The sequence below is a fragment of the Batrachochytrium dendrobatidis genome (genome assembly GCF_000203795.2).
Source record: "Batrachochytrium dendrobatidis JAM81 unplaced genomic scaffold BATDEscaffold_10, whole genome shotgun sequence".
Classification (NCBI taxonomy): Eukaryota; Fungi; Chytridiomycota; class Chytridiomycetes; order Rhizophydiales; genus Batrachochytrium; species Batrachochytrium dendrobatidis.
This window is the reverse complement of record NW_006281108.1, coordinates 963,317-985,483: the sequence shown is the minus strand read 5'-3', so window position 1 is coordinate 985,483 and position 22,167 is coordinate 963,317. Positions and strand designations below refer to the sequence as shown.

The window sequence follows — 22,167 nt, the reverse complement described above, 5'->3', positions numbered from 1 at the left end:
AACGAGGTCGAGAAACAGAGTTAGGATTAGCGTTATGCGGCCAACAAATATCATTAATTCTAGTCTACATACCTTATTGATGAGATGGTTCAAACGTCAAAACAAATCGAGTCAACTTCTCAACACTCGCAATAGTATCGTTTTGTGACAACACTTGACCATCTGTTCCGTGGTAGCTTTGGCGTGTAAAACAGGCAAAACGATCAGGAGGTACAACACAATACAGTTCTGGTTTTGACGGATTACCAAGTATTTCCAAAACATCACAAATCCCAGTCTGTTTGCAAGGATGATCTTTGGCACCGGTCATTTGGAAAAGTAGATTTGGCTTGATGAACGAATCAACAAATTCAAAAATATTGCTAATGGGACGGAAATAGCAATTCGTTGCGTCTTGAACTTGAGAGTTGTTGGAGAATAACAAAGTACTAAGATCCATCGGCAGTTGAAGTGTAGACTCCAGCTTGGTACGTAAATCACGAATCTTGAATGAACCACCTTTAGCGATGACTGTATGAGCGTGCTTTTCAAATAATACCCTATTAAGTTGACCAGTTTCACCAATTTCTCGAGCAACAGAAACGAATCTGATAAGATGATCTCGGTCTCTGGCATAGACACGGTTGTAAATTTCATCAACCACATAGTCAAAAGCAAACTGATAAGGACCACTGTGAAAGCCATCCTTGACTGATATATGAATCAAACAACTTGAAGCGTCTAGGTTTTCACCATATTTACCAAAAGACTTGACAACTGAATCGATATTGGAAATATTTAAAGCTTTGTCGAGAAAATTCTGTTGTTCTTTTACCAATGCATATTTAAGAACATAACGAGCAATTCCTCCCCACTTCAAATACAGACTTTCAACCAATTCTTGTGGGACTGTAGGAAAAAGCATTGAGCGACAAGAATGCAATTCTTCTTTTGACCACACTAGCATATACCGAATGTCGCAGGACCCCTTGGAAAACCGATGCCAAATTTCCCAACGAGGTAAAGTAACAAGAATGGTCTTGACATCAACATCAACAGGTGCCGAGCCATCAACAATGTAGAATGTTGACGAAGAATCCAAGATTTGCCAAAAAGCATGCTTTCCTCCTTCGAATACACCATTGGAAGTAAGCAGATATCTTTTTTGATCGGCTCCACTCTCATACACGACTGTAGCACCAGAGCGAGCAAGATGCAACAGCAAAAAGTAACCAAAATATGTCTTGCCAATTCCAAGATTTCCAAGGATGATCAAATGACGTATATCAGCAGATTGCACAATAGATAGTGATTTTTCAAGAAGTTTAGAATAACAAGGACGGATGTAAATGGATGATCCAATTGAATGGTTTCCAAGGATGAATACGTCTGCTGGAAGTTGGACAACAGTGTTTCCTTCAAGAGGGTTAGGGTAGTTTGTGAAAGCAGTCCAAAAATCCAGTAGTGCGGGTGAGGCTGCTGCAGATGTTGGACCTAGGTCAGTTTGAGTAGGTTGTATTGGAGGTAGAGGTAAACAACCAATAACAACACAGGAGCCTCCTTGAGTAAAGTATTATTGAGAAAGGGAGTCGAGTAAAGCCCAGGTGTTGATTAGTTGGCTCTTGTTACTGTTGGTGTAGAGTTGCAGTTGAGGAGCATCAATGTCAGCCATAGCAGGATCATACTCTGCCTTGATAGCATCATGAACGTCACTCAGGTCTTCAAAGTCAGTCACATCGATTTCAGCAGTAAGTGTGCCGTATTCAACATTGAGGAATCGTTTTGGCATTTTATGAAAAGAAAAAGAGTAAAAAAGCAATTTATTTGTCAAATTGTAAAACAAAAATCGACTTTTTAATCGAGTCAAAATAACAAAATTTTGGGATATTTCAAGACAATTCACACGATTTAAATATTTGGAAATTAGTCAAATTTACACCAGAATTAATGTCTCATTAATGTGAGACATTACTAGTGTGAGTGTTGACTTGCATTGTGTGAGACATTAGTAGTGTGTGAATGTGAGACATTTCTGAATAGTTTAACAATCAAAAACCATCAACAATGACGTTTGAACTGGAATTCACATGACTTTCTTGGTTTCTTCCATTTTATAAACACTCACTTTCTTGTTAATAAACAACACAATCGAATATTGATTCATTCCATCACATCTTCAATCAACTGCAACACACTTGCCAATAATGACAACCATCAATGCTGTCATATGTCCACAATCTACAATTGATATAATACCCAACACAGTACACACAAACATGCAGTATGTAATCAATGATATGGTTTTTGACCCATTCACAATACTCGACAAATATCAACATCAAAAAGTTTAAATTTATTCAAAATCAAAATCATTGACAAACCATCAATCCGAGTCCGGTTCTTCAAATCTCAAACCACTGCCTTTCCATAAACACTTTCAGATCATGTCTGATACTGTATACTCTTCTGCTTGCCTTTTCATACTCTTGCTTCAATTTCTTTTCAGTGTCTGGATTGTGCCTTGGTTCAGATATTTCTTTGCCCATTGCTAACGCTAACTGCTGACTGAATTTGAGGTCTGCATGTTTACAATATTTTTCGCGTTTTTCTTTTGCAATCTTTTTAGACTCTACAAGCCTTTGCTTTATACGATTAAAGCTTCTCTGATATTTTTGGCTTAATACAGTCGCTTGATTTGAACTAGTATTTGAAGACTCGTTATGAATCATTGGTTGTTGTTGGTCTTGTCTGGAAGTACTTGGAATGGGTTGATCAATCGGTTGTTTTCGATCTCGTTTTGGAGCACTTGGACTGGGTTCATTAGTTGAGCCAGACACTTGGCTAAAAATGCTTGGCCTGATTTCATTGATTGGCCGTTTCCGACTTCGTTTGGAAGTGCTTGAACTAGGCTGATCCATTGGCTGTTGCTGACTTTGTTTGGAAGCGTTTGGATCAACTTCATCAATTTGTTGTTGCTGGTTTTGTCTGGAAATCAGTAAATCAATCACATCCATTATGCGTTTTCGGCCTTGTTTGAGAATATTTGGACCAGTTATAGTTGCAGTCGGTTGTTGACCTTGAGTGGGAGTGTTTAGACCGGGTTGATCCATTGACCATTGCCGGATCCGGTCGGAAAGGCTTAAATCCACTGGTTCTTGCTGGTATTCATTGGAAGTGCCTGGATTAGGTTCATTAGTTGAAACGGACACTTGACTGGAAGTGACTGATGCTTGGAGTGAACCATCATTATCAGTCGGGATCAGTATTGCATTGGCAGTTGTTGCTGCAGTCAATACGAATAAAATATCAACCAATTTCATCAGATTGGTCAATGAGTCCAAACAATAGTACAAAAGTAGAGTGTCGAGATTGGTGTCGATTATAAAGTTGAATGAACTCAATCGATTGTATTTGTATGTTTTGTATATCAAACCAACCCTAACCCTTATAGGTTAACCAACAACACAGGGTTATTTGATTGCTTGTAGTGAGCAACTATCAAACTAGACAGTATGTTACTCCCTATCCACAATATCATATTGATCAATTTGATGATCATGTCGATTGAATTATGCTTTTACAACCCTTTGATCAGGTATGTTGAAAAGCACACCCTTCATGAGTGTTGTTTAACCGCAAACGCTTTGATTTACAACCGTATTCATCCAACAATGTTTGTATTCTGCATTGCAATATACAATGGTTATTACACATTGACTGCATTGCGTGTTCCATATACAACAATCATCATACGACACAATCAGACTATAATGTTGAATCTACACTTTGTGCACTCTTAGTAATCATACATTGTACGATCACCAAGTTTGAACCCACATTCATATATTGTGTTTGACTGTCAATGTTGTCAATACAACTCTGCACACTCATTTATTGTATTCTGAATCTCGGATACGATCGCAATCTAGTTCAGCAACAATCATGACATATGCCAATAATGCAACTGTTTATTACACACCAACACTGTTATTTAGTGGTCCATTTACATCAATATGGTTGCAAGTTGTTGTTATATCACGTATTCTGGACATGGTTTTAGTATTGCACATCCAGCTCCATTACATTGTTGTTGACCCATCATTGTAACGATGTATGTCCCCATAATCATAATCATGGACATGAGCATGTGGTTTTACGTATAATATTACAACCACGCATGTCGTTGGTTGCATCATCACTACTAGTGTATACTACACTACATGTATGTTGGCATGTGTTGTACCAATTTGATTGCATTGCTACAATGTGGCATGCTCCAACCTGTTTGAATGACTGTTGTACAACATATTGATATTGACCACATGTGATACTGGTCACCAACAAAGTGATCAGCGGTATTTAATCGTATCATTCAATCACTGACTGCCAATACTTCAATTATGAATACTATCCACCATTTCATGACACCATCTGATACATTCAGTGCACAGTAGTTGATTGGTGCAATATGATCAATTCAAGCATACTATTACAATGAAAATGGTGGTGACAATGCAAGGTGTTTATTGGACAAACAAGACTGAATGCTTACATTACAAATGCAAATTGACAGTATAAATCATATATACACACTGCAGTACAGCATATTCTAAACGAGGTTGTTGATAGCGTGATTCCAGTTTTACAATGAAATTGAATTACCAAACAGTCTAGTGTCCAAACATTGATTTACTATACACTTTTAGTTATGGTGGTTTGCGTAGAAATGTTCAAGTATGCCTTCTATATCCAATGAACCTCAGCATTTGTCGTTTGAATCTATTAAACTTTGAACGTAATGAAGGAAGTTGAATATCATATTCTTGCAGTACACTAGATTCACTTGAATATCTAGCAATTTTAGTCGTTGGTACAAAGTGTACTTTAGCTTCCCTTGGACCAACATCGTGACTTGACTTTTGCTGATGTTTTTTAGAATGATCGTGTTTTGAGCCGTGGGGTTTAAAAGTGGATCCGGGTTTTAAGATGGATTTTAATTCTGGAGTAGGTTCAGATACAACTCTGATTGATTCTTCTTCAAGAGGTTCAAGAGCAAACTTGCGACACATCCATAATCTTCCTAGCTTCAGTCTCTTGAATTTCTTTTTATCAGATGAGCTCATTCTACGCTCCTTTTGTTTAACTTCTAGTATTCTTTCCTTTGTCTTGGCGTTCATTTTGTGCGGATATCCGTCTCCAACATCAGTTGGAATTTCCATACCCATATTCTTCATTATTTTTTCGACTCTATCCAGCCTTTGCTGAGGTGTGAGAATATACCGTTCATTCTCTGGGATATATTTTTAGGAAGATGGCAGACGTCGTCATATAGTGTGTTGTCAAATATATCATCATCTGACTGTTTGGACTGAGAGTATGACGATGATTCATCGGACTGTTCAACAGAACTGTCTGAATCATCAGGATCTATAGTTGACTGAGCTACATCATGATTGGTTTCAGTTGATTGTTGCTTTGTTCCAGTTGAAGCGCAAATACCAGTGTGTTGCTGCATGTGTTGAACATTCTTTTACAGATTCTGATTCGCTGGCAGACGGACGATTAATGACTACTGCAGACTGTCACCGACAACAGTGACAACACAATAGTCGATATGAATTTCATTCTGTTGACGAGAATGAATGTGATAAAGCTTGTCAATTAGTAGGACAATTCTTGGTAATGAATGGGTCAGTTGTGGATATGGACCATACTTTTATGGTGGTTAAATATATAATCAAGACATAAGGGTTATATGAGCTTATGCAGCAACAACTCTACCGCTGTTCAAGTACATATAGCATATACTCATGTGTAGGCTGTTTTATGCACAACTCTTCAACCATTGAATGAAACAGGACTCATAGTCAAGGACTGGTGACCCTGACCCATATACTAAAGAATATGTCAAGATCGATTGGCATGATCATTCAGTTTCAGGTTACGGTCAGTATAGGGTAACGGTTTATCCACACAACAGCTGGTCAAGTATTAGTGGTAAAATCCTTCAAACAGCTCTGCCTCAACACTTGATCTAGTGATATGATACTGTGTTGCAGTCCTGTTCAATGCAGTATGGATTGATGGTCATATCAGCAATATCAATACTTTATGCCAACTGTAATACCTTGAATACGCCAACTCAAAGTATTGCCAATCATTAGAAAAGCTTCAACAGAACTCTTGAACTGTCAATTGTCATGCTATCAATAGTATGAACATCCGACTCAACACTGTACATGACTGGTTGTCAAGAGTCTTGCAGCATTTACTTGTCAAACTGGATTCCTGTTTCGATTATACAAACATGACATCAAACACATGTCTACTTTGGAACAAGACGTTGAGTTGAATGTCCAGCAATATACAAAAATATACAAAAACAGCACGAATTGAATGTCAAAACTCGATTACTAACAATTTCAAATCTACACAAACGAATACGACAACTTGCAGTCTAGTCATGTAAACGGAACACTAACAGTGTTGGTGTGTAATAAACAGTCAGTGTCATGGACTGGTTGACAATACAGTGGTGTTGTTGGTGGTGATTGGCATGAAAACAACAGTTGCATTACTGACATGTGTCATGATTGTTGTTGAATTAGATTGCGATCGTATCCGTGATTCAGAATACAACAAATGTGTGTACAGAGTTGTATTGCAACATCGACAGTCCAACACAATACATGAATGTGGGTTCAAACTTGGTGACCATACAATGTATGACTACCAAATGTGTCGAGTATCCATGCAGAATACTAAATGGTAATATGTGATGATCCAAGGGACTCGTATCACCAATGTTTGTGTGCCATAACTCCACTATTTGACTTGGTAAACAATAGGAATTACACCTATTGATCAATTTACTTTTCTGATTGCTCATCATACATTCTACTTGTTTGTGTCACCAAGATACAAACAATCAATTACTACAAGACTGACTATAACTCATATTTATTAATAAATGACTCGTCAAACTATTTCAACATATTATTGTTTTATTACATCTTTTCATTATCATTGAAAACCCCAAGTCTGCTGATCCTGAATTATTGTGCAACTCCCATTACACTTTTGATTTGTTCTTTTCTGTCAACTACTAACAGTTACAGATCATACACACAACTCCATTTAAATTAATATAAATCAGATTACACAAAACTCCAACAGAGTTGTTGGTTGTTGATGGGCAAGTTGGATATAAAGTTGTTTTCAATCAATCCGTTGGCAATCATGATAGCATACTTTGATTTGTATGTACGCAATACTGCTGTCATCTTGTGTATGGTGTTTTCTATTCCTACAAACACATTCCATTTCCAGCTGTTTCCTTTGCAGACATTTGATGTTGTGTAGCATGTTAAAGAATTTAGGTGTATCGAAAAAGTAGAGTATACAAGATAGACAAAAATTACCGAGTCTTTCAACAAGTAATAATATAATATGCTGCTATATAAAATATTGGTAACGCTGGGTTTTTTGAAAAGTAAGAGTAGTGATATTGAAACATAAGGGTGATAATGGAGATAATGAGGAAATGATAAATTAGGGAGTGTCCAATGCAAGTACTAATGCTTGCTTGTTAAGGGTTGAAGCTTAGATATCTTGCTTGGATATTACAACAGATACACGCTAACCATTCAAACTATACGTAAACGGCCAATGTCTGATTGCTTTAACATAACAATAAGGGTGTAAAATGTAGTACAGAAATAGACGACTAAATTATATTTATTCCAATGGGTTTAGCACTCTTGTTCAAGTAAACCGGTATCATCCGATGCTCACTACACACTGCTTGTACGTTGAATCATGCCAATCACTTGCTATTTTAACAAGTATGGAATATCACAACACATATTGATGACCAACTAATAGCCGAGTGTCAACTCATTCCAGTCTCAGTTTATACTCATTTCTCAACCCTAACCCTTGACCATAGCCATTTTTAGGGTGGGACTGCATAGCCAACCACATGATATTCGAGCGTATGGTCAGATAGCAGCCCAGCCAAGGTTACAGGTCAACATATAAAGGAAGACTCTTCAAAGTTTGGCATTGACAACAAATCGCCATTCAACCCTGACAATAAAGTCAACCCCTTAAAACGACCATTCAAGGAATATGCTTTTAATATCATTTATTCAGTAATGGATATAAATACAGTTCAAAACTCGACTTGTTGAATGACATTACAACTTGCGCAACCAACCACCAAAATGAAATTCTCAATTGCCGTACTGTCATCAATCCTTGCTGTCTGCTCGGTCACAGTTTCCAATCCAGTTGATCCCAGTGAAAGTACAGATGATGAAGATGGCATTTCAACATTCATTCCCAGTGCAACTACAAGTACTGAAGATAACACTTTTACCGGCATTCCCACTGTATTTAAAGGTGTCGAATATAATTTTTGGATAGATGCTAATCCAGACGGTATAGGCTTGGGTGCTCTTGATGATCCACTTTCAGGTAACGTCAAGCATTTACTCGACAAATACGCAGAGATACAGGATGGTCGTAATCAGCAAAGCAAGATATATTGGCCGTTAAAATCTCGATATGACAGTCAATATGACGTGGTACTGGGCTTCAAAAAAGATCTTAAAGTTCTGGAATACCTATCTCAAGACGATGACAGCCTAAAATATTATATTGAAATTCGGAAGACTAAGCTTGATCATGAAAAACAACTATCCAAACTTGACAAAATTCGAAAAAGTTTTGATGAGTGCCAGTTCAAGATTGGTCTTCTTGTAGAAAAAAGTGGGAGACCGATAAAAAGATTGTGCGTCTCATTTTCGGAACCCCTCTGGATGTTGTAACAGTTATTTACAAATCTTCGCTTATCAAAGAAACGCCTTCCGTTAATGATTACATTGAAAAGCAATCATTAAAATATGAGAGTATTGATCAAAAATCTGGTGGTCGACGAAAACGCAAAGATTTGGAATCATCGGACGAAGAATCGGATGAAGAATTGGATGAAGAATCTGGATATAAATTCAATCGGAAGGGCACTTTCAGTATGCGGAGAGCTTCCTCCAAGTTTATCACTAGATTTGGATCATTCTTTCAGAAATCCAGACGTGACGATCCATCCAATTGATTTGAATGTTAATCTGGACTCGTTTCAACTGATTCAATTATCATTTTATTTAATTTACAATAAATTTGTATGTGCATGCATTATATCTGATTATTGTACACAGTTTTGGTTGGTATCATATCATATTGTACATTGACACTTGTATTTCCAATACGATACAATACAGTTGACTATATATTGCATAGTTGTACACATTGATGATGCTGACATGAATGTGTGTATTGTGTCGATATGATATTGCTTGTCATGTCGTATTGACACATGCAACACCAATACCAATAATAGTCATGTGTGTTGATATCTGATCCGACCAATTTGACTGGTTTGACTCGTTGATTGTGGTGTCAAAATGGTTGTATCAATAGCCTGACTGATCACACACATCAGTCGCAGTATCAACTTTGTCGTGTGTCAAGTATCACATGTTGAATATACAATGCCAACAATATGGCCATTATGCACATGTTGATGTATCCAATGATCGTATACTGGTCGATTGGTGTAATATGATCACACATACTAATGGAATGTGATAATCATGGTATTTGCAGCAGTATACCATATTCCAACTGTTGATATTGCGCATCCAATATTGGCATGATCATCCAGATATACAGTGATGGATTCAATCCATACCATGTATTGCCAATGCAATAGTATGCGTGATCATCGTGTATTAAACAACTACGATACACACTCAACTGATCCAATACATGCACGGCTTGGACATATCACACAATCAAACATGAACACACCACATTAAATATACATATAGTATCAGTTTGTCTATAATGAATTGTATTCAGTCGAGTTTATTGAGAGTATGTTTGTGACTCTTGACAGTGTGGTGAGTGTTTTCAGGCACAGCTACTTGATTAGTTGTAGTTGTTGGTTTCCTCCTGCGAATAAATGTGCCATCTGAACCTGAAGTACTTGGTTGTTCAGGCAATCTAACAGTATACATCAAATTCATGATCAGTATCAATTAACACATCCACATATCAATATCAAACAACTTACCGTGGTAATGGCCAGAGCACTTGATAATGATCCGAAATAGTAGGATATCCATCAGTCGAGAGTTCGCATCCACATCCAGGACCAAACCCAATGCGTTTATTTTGTAAATCAAATGTGACTGCAAGTCGGTTCATAAATGACATGCCAAGAATTGAATAATCATCTGAACCAACTCTTACAGTAAACCAAACTATAATCCAACATTTATATTAGTCAGGTTAATCAAACAACACATTACATACAATTGTCAACTATTTACCATGCTTAGAGTTAATGTTTTGCATATAATCTTTGGAACCCAATTTGATTGTTACAACGGAGTTGTAGTTGTCATCAGTTACGGGAGTTTGAGCAAACATTTTAATTGTAAGCGACGGCAGCCTGCTCCAATCGATATCATATTTGGATTCAATCATTGCGTAATGTTTCCAAAATATTTCATCAATATCTTCCGAGTTGATTTTGTTACTAAACATAGTTTTTTTGACAGTGATTGCATTACTACCAACAATAGCATCAACCAACGCTTTCACGACTACTTTAGGGAAATGAATAAATGTAAAACATGTTTGTATAACCGAGTACAGAGTACGTCCATCTTTTCCTTGGTTTTTTTGGAATTCAGCAGGCAGATCCACTTGTTTGCCATTGATTAGTATACTCTTGATGTTGACAGTATGGCGACCGTCTGGTGGTGAGTCTACCCATGCAACACTCCTTCCATTCGTTCCACATTTTGGAGTTATGTCCGTGTTTCCTATATTGATGAAGCTATCTGAAAGCATTTCATACGGACATAGTTGAATACTAACCTCGTTATTGGGAATGGCATCATTGCTGTACAAAGCATCCATTGCAGTGATTCGTGAATGATGTTTTGACAACGAGGGATAGGCAAAGCCAAACATTCCATCAAACTCTGGATCGATACCAACCGAATCTGCCGATTGTCTTTCAGATGCTATTACTGGTAAACTGATGTCAGTTATCCTAGTACCCGGAATTGTCACAACGGCTGTGGATGTAACTCCTCTATACTCTTTGCCTTTGTACTTTATACTAACGGGGTTTCCACTTGTAATACTTTGTATAGCCAAACCTATATCGTTGCTTGAACCAGGAAGTGGTACAATTATATCGGAGATTGATGAATCGACTCGTAAATTCAACTATTTTAAACAAGTGTGAGATTGATTAAACGTGGTGCAAATTGATATCAAACTACAATCCATAACATGATACATACATCAACTCCATGAACATTGACTTTCATTGTGAAGCATTGATCAGCATCACGGCCCAATTCAACGGGTGATCGTTTTGATAGCCTATTGTTTGATTGACTGTCAATTTCAAAAGGTGATTCTAATGCAATTCGAACTGCAGCAACCGCCTGTAACGCAAGTAGAATGCATTCTAGAGTAATCAGCATTGTATCGAGTATTGTAATGAAAATGGGTTGAATCTGATACATGACTGCTGTTTTATAACAACGGCAGTTTCAAGGGTGACAATCAGCACTTTTCAAATCTGATCAGAAAACACAAATACACCATATAGGGTGGGCAAAGCCAAAAACACCCTGTAGGGTGGATCAGTATACAAGCATCGCTGTTAGTATTAAAAATCAACCTCGGTATTATGCTGCGTTGATATTTCCAATTGCGGTGATGTATTCAGCAATCAGGTAGTGTCAGATCATTACCCTGATTATGGATAATTATCATCACACATACAATCCATCACTACAGCATATACTGTCATTGTATACCAAATGTTTGACTGATTGTTCAATTGGTCATGTATTTGATTTGTCCGAGCAATTCAAATCATGTCGAAATGGTTGTTGAAATATAAATATATATCATCCAAAGTTGATTCAGATTGTCGCTAGCTGTAATCTGTTGATCTGTCAATGTGTGATCATGTGTCAATCTCTTTGATACAGCCATCAAGCTCGCATTGCCTACATACATTTTGAAGTAATTCTACTGGATCACCACTTGTATCTTCCAAGACACGTCGAGGGATTCCACCAAGGACTTTGAAGCGATGGCGCCAGTCAATATCAATGGCAAAATCGAGTGCAATGGCTTCCAATTCTGGTTTAGTCCATAATGGCATGTAAAAGATCTGAAGGGGAAGGGATTTTTTAAAGTTGTTGGTTAGTTCTCGTTTTGGCGAGGTCGACACCACAAATGAACACCTTTCATAGGGAAGTGCATCTAGATATGCTGCGTTTTTGCCTTTGGCGTCAAACAAACACCACAAGTCAGATGCCCAAAATGTGTGGTCAACAACTGATGGTAGACTAGTTAACTCAAACACACCGCCTTGACCATCGTAATAGATAGTGTCTGGATGATAAATGAATAGCACTCGTTTTCCTTGCTTGATCAACTTCCACAATAAGTAGATGAGAAATAAAGACTTGCCAATGCCAGGAGTTCCTGTGATGATTGTTTTGTTGATGCCGGGCTTGATGTTTGATGCAATGGATTTATAACTGTCCCGAATAAAGAGTCGTTTCAACGTAGATGAGGGAATCTCTTGTTCAAACAAAAGCCATGTATCCTGTTCAACAGCGTTGCATATGTTGTTGTAAAAGGGGATTGGGCAGGGCAAGAACAAATCAAGTTGCATTGGATCTGAAGCAATAGCGGTAGTGTTGATGAGTGAAGTGGTTCTTGCATCAATACCACTCTTGGATTTAATGATTAATGAATGTTCGTAAGAACCAATATGATTTTGAATGGAGGTTAATAGAGTATTCCCAGCAATGGCTGGACCATTCACCACATAATGGAGAGTGAGCTCGTCAACAGGGACATTGTCAAGGAGGGGAGTGGTGGCAGTCTTGTAAGCTGCAATTAGTTTCGAAACACTATCAATTGGGGTTCTCCTTTCCACGTCTCCTCCATTGAAGTGAGTTTCGATTTCCACTGACTGATTGTCAAGATATTTGATATAGAATACTTTGTTTTCCATTGCAATTTGAAAGAAAAGAAACAAAAAAAAGCGACTTGAATTCAAAATTTAATATTGTGTGAAGAATGAGACAAATTCACACTGAATATTGTTTAAGCAACTTTGTGTTTATTTGTATTGTTCAATCGAGTGTCAATTCAACTCAATTGATTACATTATAATAGTATATCAACCAACGAGACCAGTTTTGTTGGTTGATACTCGTTGATAACTTGTTGATAACTTGATGAAAATGTGTCAAACCATGACTTTTATGACAACACTGTACAAACTGTACGAGTTTAAAAGATTATTGGTGAATATTGTCCAATTTGATTGTTGACTGCAATTATTTTGGTTGGTTCGAGTTTCATTCTTTTGTCAAAAAACATCAAATGAATATTGAAACAACAAAGACAGCAACAACACAACTGTTGAATGAATATTACCAAATCAGCACTCAAGCCATACCAACACAGAGAGTCAAGTCTGAATGGCAGGATGACAACAAACGAGGTTTGTTTTTGGGAATCATCCAAGAGGGAGAAACCTCACACATCACTCGACTGCACAACCTGCTGACTACCAACCAATTTGCAGAGCAGCAAGAGTTCTCAACCAAGGTCCAGTTGGCAGACCCAAAACATCCTCGTACATTCATTGATGACATGTTTGGGTATTACATACTGCCATTCCACAAAGACTACAACGATTCATCCAGCTGTCACACTCCAGTTTCATCAAACCCAACATCAAGAACCAACTCTGCTGATGATCTGGACTATGTTGCAAAAGTGAGTGAGCTACAGCACAAGGACTTTAACAAGGTGGTTGAAAAGAGAGACAGAGTCTGTTTGTTTTGCTGGAATAAGTTGTCCTTCAAGGAGCACACATCATATCCCAAAAGAACATTGGAATGGCATACAACAAACCATCCATATTGCAATGATCTGGCTTGACGCAGAAACATCAAATACAGAACGGACTGTTGTTGTGTATCAAGTGCCATGACCAATTTGGTAAACTAAAGCAATATGTGGATGTAGTGGATGACAAACTGGTGATCAAAGTGATCAATGATCTGACAAGTGACAAGCACAAGAAGTGGATTGAGACAATTGAAGATTTGAAAGTTATCCGCAGAACAAGGCAAAAGAGATAAACTGACAATCGACAAACAGTCGAATCCAACAGTGAAATGACATTGTATTTCATTCACAACAATCTCACTCGACTACCAAACAGGAACGCACTAGAGTTCCACAAGACAGCATGTCTCATTTGGTGTATGGCTGGTGGTGTAGAATCTGATGATGAATATTGTCCATATGATGATGACGATGGCTGCACTCCTGTCGATTACCAGAGTAAGAATATCGAGAGATGGATGGACTCGAGTGCTATTTTGATCATTGAAAATGTTCAATAAAGTTGTGTATTCATTACAAGAGACTGGTTTCTGTTACAGCAATAGTTGTCATTGTAGTGAGTGTGAATACCAACAGTTGTTGCTGACACTTTTGAATTTAAGCAATAATGAAAGCAACTCAAATGTCTCTTTCCATTGCAGTGAGACAGTTTGTCAACCAACAATCTCTCATCAATTGATGACACATTCATATTCCAGTAATGATGATGTTGCTACCAATGATCGTGGAACTGATAGTGCAGTCTTTTTACACTGTGGTGGGACAACTCGGTATCATGTCAATCATGTCCATCGTTGTGGAAATCACTTGTTAATCTACTCTGAATGAACAACTTTCTTTCAATCTGTGTATCGACTGTATCGATTGTATCGTCCAACATCAAACATTATGTCAATCAATAATAGTCAAAATACAATATTATATTTTCTGTACGATTATTATAAATCACAATCAATGAAATCCATGTAAGCTACCAACTCCATCAAAACACTCACTTGCTCCATTTGCCATGAAGTTGTTACAACACTTTTGATTCAATGTCAGGATGCCAATCACTTTGTATATCCTGTATATCTTGAACCCAGTGGAACTGTCCGATTTGTAGGACTGTCCGAGTTTTACACAACATGATGCTGGAAAGAACCATCAAATCACAAATGATTAATTGTGAGCATGATAATTGTAAAACATCAGTATTTCTGTAGACAAAACACAATCATGACAAGAATTGCAAATCCAGAACAACAGGATGTGACTATTGTACAGAACTTGCATCAAAACCTTGTTTGAAGACTTGTTTCAAAACTGAATGTAATGTATTTTGGGTCGACGGAAATGAATATTCAAAATCGTTGACCAATTGCATGAAAACAGGAATCCCAATCAGAATTGAAATTGAACACATTAAAGTCATTTGTCATCATATCCCATGGCCAGACACCAGTATTCAAAATAGGAAATAGTCAATGGTTATTCAAAATAATCAATATTTGCCAAAATCCAAACAATACAATCATGATAACTTACTGGCTACCTCAAATCAGCAAATCGTTTGAAAATAATACCACAATAACTATCAAACATTGAATGTAATTGATGATTCACCAACAATACCACTGGATGCGGTAGATTTGGAATATCAGATACAACAAGCCAAGTGTCAATATGGCAAACGATGAACTGGATGTGTTTTTCCAGCATTTGCTTGACCCAAGAAATGGTGCTGGGTTCCATCAAGATTACGGATTCATAGTATGATATATTTAACATGTTTGGCGTCTACATCGGCACTCATTACCATTTGATACAATTTCTGCTGTAATGTGTGCTGTTTTTCCATCACTTTATCAAGAACATCTAAATCGCTAAATACATGATGAGCCATTCGGTCTACATTGATCTGAGCGTCCGTTACAGTGTGATGATGACTTTTGATCAAAGTACTAAGCCAGAATGTAAAATATACATACAATACAATGTCTTGTAGTAACTCTTGTTCAGTAACTCATTGACTCAATGATAAAGCGACTTGTATTGATTTTGAATGATACTTTTCATCAAGGAATTGAATGTTTGATTTCAAGAGTTTGTTGGGATCCATTTTGATTGGGTTGTCCGACTTGAGCATATATCGAGGTATGATTTCATGAGTAATAGGTTCAATATCATTGCACAAATAGTGGGTTGCTACTTTCACAAGATGGTTGGTTAGATTTCGTTCAACAACATGATACTTTTGACCGTTTTTAGGTTTGATGAAGACCGAGTTCACGACCAAAGTTTGTAGATACTTGGATCTTAAGGATGTGCTTGTGATGTGTAATGTCATTGTGGTGGTTTTGAATAAACCCAAGAAAATACATTTTGGAATGGTATCAACAAACAATTGGATTGGATTTATTTTCTATTATTGTTTAAACTCGTTGAAAATGTTGGAAACCTGTTGGAAACCTGTTACAAAGTAATTCTGATTTGGACGAAAATAGTGGTTCAATTGGCTCATACAAAGTCCATTACGAGATGCTCGGATTGAGTTTTGTCGTTGATTTATTGTTGCCATTAGGAAACCCTCAATAACAATATCATGAAAATGATTGGATCAATGGTGAATATTGATGTTAAACTCGTCAAAGTCAAGTTGCGGTTTACAAAACGTATCCAAGGATTCAGGAGTCGAGTTGAAGCAACAAAGGCGTACAAGCAACTGATTCAACTACAAATAGAGCATTGGAACCAAGCAAGCAAGTTAAAGCGACAGTTTAATAGATATATCAACAAACATCCTTTCCACCCAAAATACAATACAATACAATACAGTGCAAGACACATGCTCACCAATGTGATGGAGTTGATGCAAAATATACCGAAAAATCACCAATCAAAACATTGGATATTGGCTTGATATTCAATTTGGGTATATGCTACAAAATGTAGACTGAAAAGACAATTCAATTTAATATTTCAGATAATACATTATTGTTTAATGGTAACAATCAATCCATGATTAATATGGACATTGACATTGTTTTGGATCTGATTGACGGAAATGATATTATTGAATGCATGAAACATCATAATTCAAAGTATATTGTTGAAAGTATTTATGAATATGCCATTTTGCAAGTAACACTGGTTGTTATCATGTCATTGATGTATATGGAACAAACCGTGTCAATGTATCAATCAACAATCCAGTAACTGTTGGTGTAATACCCAACACAATATAGAATAAATGATATGGCTGTTGACCCATTCACAATACTCGACAAATATCAACACATATCAGAAAGTTTAAATTTATTCAAAATCAAAATCAAATTTATCAATCTGAATCCGAGTCCGGCTCTTGAAATTCCAAACCACGCCTTTTCATAAAAATCTTCAATTCTTGTCTGATACTGGGTACTTTTTTGCCTTCCACTATATACTCTTTTCTTAATTTCTCTTCAATGTTTGGATCGTACGTTGACCCTGATATTTCTTCTCCCATTGCTAATACTAGTTTGTGTTCCAATCCAATGATTGCATATTCACGATATTCTTCGCGTTTTTCTTTTGCAATCTTTTTAGACGCTACAAGCCTTTTCTTTATACGATTAAAGGTTCTCTGATCCTGTTCGTTTAATACAGTCGCTTGATTTGGAACAGTATTGCCCGACTCGCCTTGTTCCATTGGTTGGTGTTGGTCTTGTTCCATTGGTTGTTGTTGGTCTTGTCTGGAAGTACTTGGAATGGGTTGATCAATTCTTCGTTTCCGACTTTGTTTGGAAGTACTTGGACTGGGTTCATTAATTGGATCTTGACTGGGAATATTTGGATTAATTATAACAAATAGTGGTATCCAATATTTGCAAGAAGTACTTGGACTGGGTTCATCAATTGGGTCTTGGCTGGGAATATTTGGATTAATTATATCAAATAGTGGTTTCCAGTATTCGTCAGAAGTACTTGGACTGGGTTCATTAGTTGAACCAGGCGCTTGACTGCAAGTGTTTTGACTGGTTTCATCGATTGGCCGTTTCCGACCTTGACTGGAAGTGCTTGGACTGGACTGATCAATCGGCTGTTGTGGATCTTTGTTGGAAATATTTAAATCAGTTGCATCTATTGGGTGTTGCTGAGTTTGATCGGAAATACTTGAACTGGGTTGATCAGCTGGTTGTTGTTGGTATTTGTCAAAAGTGTTTGGATCAACTTGATCAATTGGGTCAGAAACTTGACTGGGAGTATTTAAACCAGCTATATCAAACAGTTCTTTCCATTCTTCAAAAGTGTCTGAATTGACTTCATCTATTAAGCGTTGCCAGTCTTTGTCAGGGATGTCTAAACCGGGTTCATCAGTTGATTGTTTCCGGCTTTGTTTGGAAGCACTCGGACCGGCTTGATTCATCGATTGTTTCTGACTTTGTTTGGAAATGTTTAAACCGTGTTCATCAATCGGCCGTTTTTGAGCTCGTCTGGAAGTACTTGGATCAGCTACATCTATTGGTTGTTGCTGATCTTGGTTGAAAGTACTTGAATCAGGTTTATCAGTTGTACCAGATACTTGGCTGGAAGTATCTGAACTGGGTTGATCAATTGGTTGTTGCCGATCTTCATTGGATGTGTTTGGATCAATCGGATCAAATAGGTATTTCCAGTCTTCGTCAAGAATGCTTAAATTAACTGCATCCACTATACTTTGCAAGTCGTCCAAAGTATTTGGATCGGGTTCATCAGTTGGGACAGACACTTGACTCGAAGTACTTGATGCTTGGGGTGAACCATTGTTATCAATCGGTATCAGTATTGCATTAGCGGTTGCTGCCGCAGTCAGTACGAATAAAATATCAACCAATTTCATCAAACCAATCAATGGGTTTAAACAATTAATACAAAAACAGAGTGTCGATTATAGGACTGGACACACTCGATTGTATTTGTATGTTTTGTATATCAAACCAACCCTAACCCTTATAGGTTAACCAACAACACAGGGTTACTTGATTGCTTGTAGTGAGCAACTATCAAACTAGAAAGTATGATGCTCCCTATTCATAATATCAATTTGATCAATTTGATGATCATGTCGATTGAATTATGCTTTTACAACCCTTTGATCAGGTATGTTGAAAAGCACACCCTTCATGAGTGTTGTTTAACCGCAAACGCTTTGATTTACAACCGTATTCATCCAACAATGTTTGTATTCTGCATTGCAATATACAATGGTTATTACACATTGACTGCATTGCGTGTTCCATATACAACAATCATCATACGACACAATCAGACTATAGTGTTGAATCTACACATTGTGCACTTTTAGTAATCATACATTGTACGATCACCAAGTTTGAACCTACATTCATGTATTGTGTTTGACTGTCAATGTTGCCAATACAACTCTGTACACACATGTGTTGTGTTCATCACCATCCAACCCAATCTCACCATTTCAATCAATCTTGGTCAATGTTGATGATTTACACGCTAATTCATTATCCAATCTTGTCTGACATTATTATTGGCTTTAATCACGTTTGGTTTGTACAACTGCCATGAGTTGTACTACCATTATCATTGTGTATCTGATCACCAAATATTCCAATACATCAATAATACCACAGTGTAAACAGTAATACAGTTGATCAGTATTGTGGCAAGACTTTTCATTCAAGTTTGTATTTGGAAATACTCGATGGTTTAATCACCACACACTATTTGTAATGCGATTTTCATTGATATCATTTCATTCCAGTTCAGTCCATCTGATTTATGATGATGTTTAGTAATCCATTACCATGTGTTGTAGTAAACTAGTTTGTTTATTGAACCAAATCTACAACGATCACATTCAGAATATTAATTTACAGTATTTCTAAATGCATGTTTGATAACAATCCAATTTTGTTACAAAAAACTGATCAAAACAATACTAAAATGGAACAACTCGTTTGTGTGTTTGACAACAATCCAAACATGAACAATTCTTGGCAATTGTTGGACATTCGCATGAATGAAATTGTCAAATCAAAATTCAACTTTACTAATTTTATCAAACATGGATTGTGTTGATATCATGAAAGAGTTGATCCAACGCCTGGAAGATTTGAAACTGTTAACAACGGATGATCAACTGCACAAGGCTGGACAAATATGGGACAGACTGCTTGACTTGCTACTGGAGTTGAAACAACATAACTGCAGTAAGTTTAATAGTCATTGTGTTATTGATGAATTCAATCTGTTGTTGACTTTGTGTTGGTTTGAAATGGCATGATATACAAATGTAGTGCATCGTTTACAGAGTATTGAACTGCAAGATATCATAACCAAGTATTTGGAGTATAATCGACCCAGTTTACAGGTATTCATATATTGTAACAATAATGGACTGTTCATGACTAAACTAATCAACATGTGTTGTGTAGATCAAAGTAATGGAGTTTACTGCAGTATTTTTGAGTATTGTATACTATTATGATCAGTTTAAAGTATCTCAACGACTAAGCAACCAAATTGTACAATGCATGCAATCACCAAGTCGTCAAGTCAAAATGATGGCAAGTCATGATTGATATTGACCAAATGATTGTCATTCAACTCACCCAGTGTCAATATGCATATAGGCGATGAAATCATGTACAGAGTTGTACACATATAAACGCTGGAGTCAAGAGGATCAATTTGACATCAAGCCAATGGTTGAGATTATTGTTCACGAGCCTGATCAACAAGTGCTCGAATTGGCGATTGACCTGTTCTTGGAAGTTTGCAGTGAGGTTGACGATGAAAATGTATGTTTACAATGATACAATATTGGATCAGTTTGGGCAGTGTCTTGTCATGTCTTGTTGATTGTATATTTGACATTGAACAATATCATTAGTTTGGCATCGTGGTATCAAGACTTATTTCACGACTGGAATCATCTAGTGGTTCAGTTGCTGTTGGGTTTATCAAAAATCTTGAAACCATGTTTTGGAATATTCATCGTCATGACCCAGTAAAAGCAGTGGAATGCGGTGTCATTCCAGCAATAGTCAATACGCTCAGGTATGTGGTGTTATGCATGAATATGTGCCCAGTCATTACAATTAGTAAATTTGACATGGTTGGATTGACATGACATGAATACAGGAGTGTCGATCAAGAAGTGATTGGTCAAAGTATTGATACTATTGAGAACTTTTGCGACTATGCAGATTGTGAAGCAATTGCAACCGAGTTGATAAGGTCGGGTCTGATTCAAATGTTTAGTGACTTGTGTGTCAGATACAGCAACGACTTTGCATTAAAAATGCGCATGATCTGGATAGCAGGAAGGTTTGCATCCAAAATGCACGACTTTCCTGTATCGCTTGTACGATCGTTAGTTTTTGAGCAATTGACGATGTCAGTGTATGATGTCAATATGGGTGACTCTTTGCGTCTGTTTGATTATGTCAGCGACATGATTCAGAAATCTACAAACAAGGACGAGATGATCAAGGTGTTTCGAGAATATGGAATTGATATTTACACAACCACAATTGTAACCACAACTGCAATCAGCACAGTCTGAATATTAGACATTTGAACATCACGTATCGAGTTGTGGATAAATGCGAGTTGGCATATTGGACTGTTTTTGTAGTTTATTAATGATTTAATTCACGACTGTTTGAATTCAAGGCTCAATATGGATTACAACTGGATTGTCGTTGTTTCCATTTGGAATGACAAATCTGTCAATGTGTTGATTGATTGCTAGTTCATTGTCCAATCCATTGATCAGTAATTGTTCAAATAAGTTGTATCCGAGTCGAGTTGTCAATCAGGATACCGTAACCTGACATCCAAACGATTGTCCAAATGATTGTTGAAACCATCAATGATTACCAGAATAAGCTTTACGACTCGACTGCAATAACCACCACAATCATGGTCAGGTTAGTATGTTGATCCGTTTACAAAGTTACAATACTGCAACAGATTCAACATACTCTTGAAAGTGCTGCACACCACATGGATCCAGCAAACCCACTGATGAATTGAACCAATCAATTGACCAATGACATGACTCGATATTGGACATCGAGTTGCACACAGTTGGTAAAAAGTCACCGACATGTTCAGATAGTCAAACCTTGACTACAGGTTGATATCATCACCCAACACACCAAATACTGTGAG

General features: G+C 37.1%; 9 protein-coding genes across 9 annotated transcripts; 3 read left to right on the top strand and 6 right to left on the bottom strand.

The window, feature by feature from the left end:
* Positions 1 to 73: 73 nt before the first annotated feature.
* Positions 74 to 1,768, bottom strand: BATDEDRAFT_90730 (uncharacterized protein; the record flags this gene model as incomplete). Its single annotated transcript, XM_006680839.1, has 2 exons — positions 74 to 1,539; positions 1,609 to 1,768. 2 exons carry the CDS (start codon positions 1,766 to 1,768, stop codon positions 74 to 76), a joined length of 1,626 nt encoding a protein of 541 aa, XP_006680902.1.
* A 613-nt stretch (positions 1,769 to 2,381) lies between these two features.
* BATDEDRAFT_90729 (uncharacterized protein) lies at positions 2,382 to 3,089 on the bottom strand (the record flags this gene model as incomplete). Its single annotated transcript, XM_006680838.1, has 1 exon — positions 2,382 to 3,089. The coding sequence occupies one exon, from the start codon at positions 3,087 to 3,089 to the stop codon at positions 2,382 to 2,384; it is 708 nt and encodes a 235-aa protein (XP_006680901.1).
* A 1,620-nt stretch (positions 3,090 to 4,709) lies between these two features.
* BATDEDRAFT_26743 (uncharacterized protein) lies at positions 4,710 to 5,494 on the bottom strand (the record flags this gene model as incomplete). The annotated part of the gene is made up of 2 exons (XM_006680689.1): positions 4,710 to 5,173; positions 5,260 to 5,494. 2 exons carry the CDS (start codon positions 5,492 to 5,494, stop codon positions 4,710 to 4,712), a joined length of 699 nt encoding a protein of 232 aa, XP_006680752.1.
* Positions 5,495 to 8,204: 2,710 nt separating this feature from the next.
* On the top strand, positions 8,205 to 9,094 carry BATDEDRAFT_90522 (uncharacterized protein; the record flags this gene model as incomplete). Its single annotated transcript, XM_006680907.1, is given in 2 exon segments — positions 8,205 to 8,741; positions 8,753 to 9,094. The coding sequence occupies 2 exon segments, from the start codon at positions 8,205 to 8,207 to the stop codon at positions 9,092 to 9,094; spliced, it is 879 nt and encodes a 292-aa protein (XP_006680970.1).
* Positions 9,095 to 9,896: 802 nt separating this feature from the next.
* BATDEDRAFT_26741 (uncharacterized protein) lies at positions 9,897 to 11,546 on the bottom strand (the record flags this gene model as incomplete). Its single annotated transcript, XM_006680688.1, has 4 exons — positions 9,897 to 10,044; positions 10,115 to 10,304; positions 10,374 to 11,283; positions 11,361 to 11,546. The coding sequence occupies 4 exons, from the start codon at positions 11,544 to 11,546 to the stop codon at positions 9,897 to 9,899; spliced, it is 1,434 nt and encodes a 477-aa protein (XP_006680751.1).
* A 491-nt stretch (positions 11,547 to 12,037) lies between these two features.
* Positions 12,038 to 13,102, bottom strand: BATDEDRAFT_90726 (uncharacterized protein; the record flags this gene model as incomplete). Its single annotated transcript, XM_006680837.1, has 1 exon — positions 12,038 to 13,102. The coding sequence occupies one exon, from the start codon at positions 13,100 to 13,102 to the stop codon at positions 12,038 to 12,040; it is 1,065 nt and encodes a 354-aa protein (XP_006680900.1).
* Positions 13,103 to 13,476: 374 nt separating this feature from the next.
* Positions 13,477 to 14,243, top strand: BATDEDRAFT_26739 (uncharacterized protein; the record flags this gene model as incomplete). Its single annotated transcript, XM_006680687.1, has 2 exons — positions 13,477 to 13,908; positions 14,085 to 14,243. The coding sequence occupies 2 exons, from the start codon at positions 13,477 to 13,479 to the stop codon at positions 14,241 to 14,243; spliced, it is 591 nt and encodes a 196-aa protein (XP_006680750.1).
* A 3,089-nt stretch (positions 14,244 to 17,332) lies between these two features.
* BATDEDRAFT_90725 (uncharacterized protein) lies at positions 17,333 to 18,853 on the bottom strand (the record flags this gene model as incomplete). Its single annotated transcript, XM_006680836.1, has 1 exon — positions 17,333 to 18,853. The coding sequence occupies one exon, from the start codon at positions 18,851 to 18,853 to the stop codon at positions 17,333 to 17,335; it is 1,521 nt and encodes a 506-aa protein (XP_006680899.1).
* A 1,200-nt stretch (positions 18,854 to 20,053) lies between these two features.
* BATDEDRAFT_26738 (uncharacterized protein) lies at positions 20,054 to 21,556 on the top strand (the record flags this gene model as incomplete). Its single annotated transcript, XM_006680686.1, has 6 exons — positions 20,054 to 20,198; positions 20,286 to 20,359; positions 20,424 to 20,513; positions 20,622 to 20,789; positions 20,882 to 21,048; positions 21,133 to 21,556. The coding sequence occupies 6 exons, from the start codon at positions 20,054 to 20,056 to the stop codon at positions 21,554 to 21,556; spliced, it is 1,068 nt and encodes a 355-aa protein (XP_006680749.1).
* Between the last annotated feature and the right edge of the window lie 611 nt (positions 21,557 to 22,167).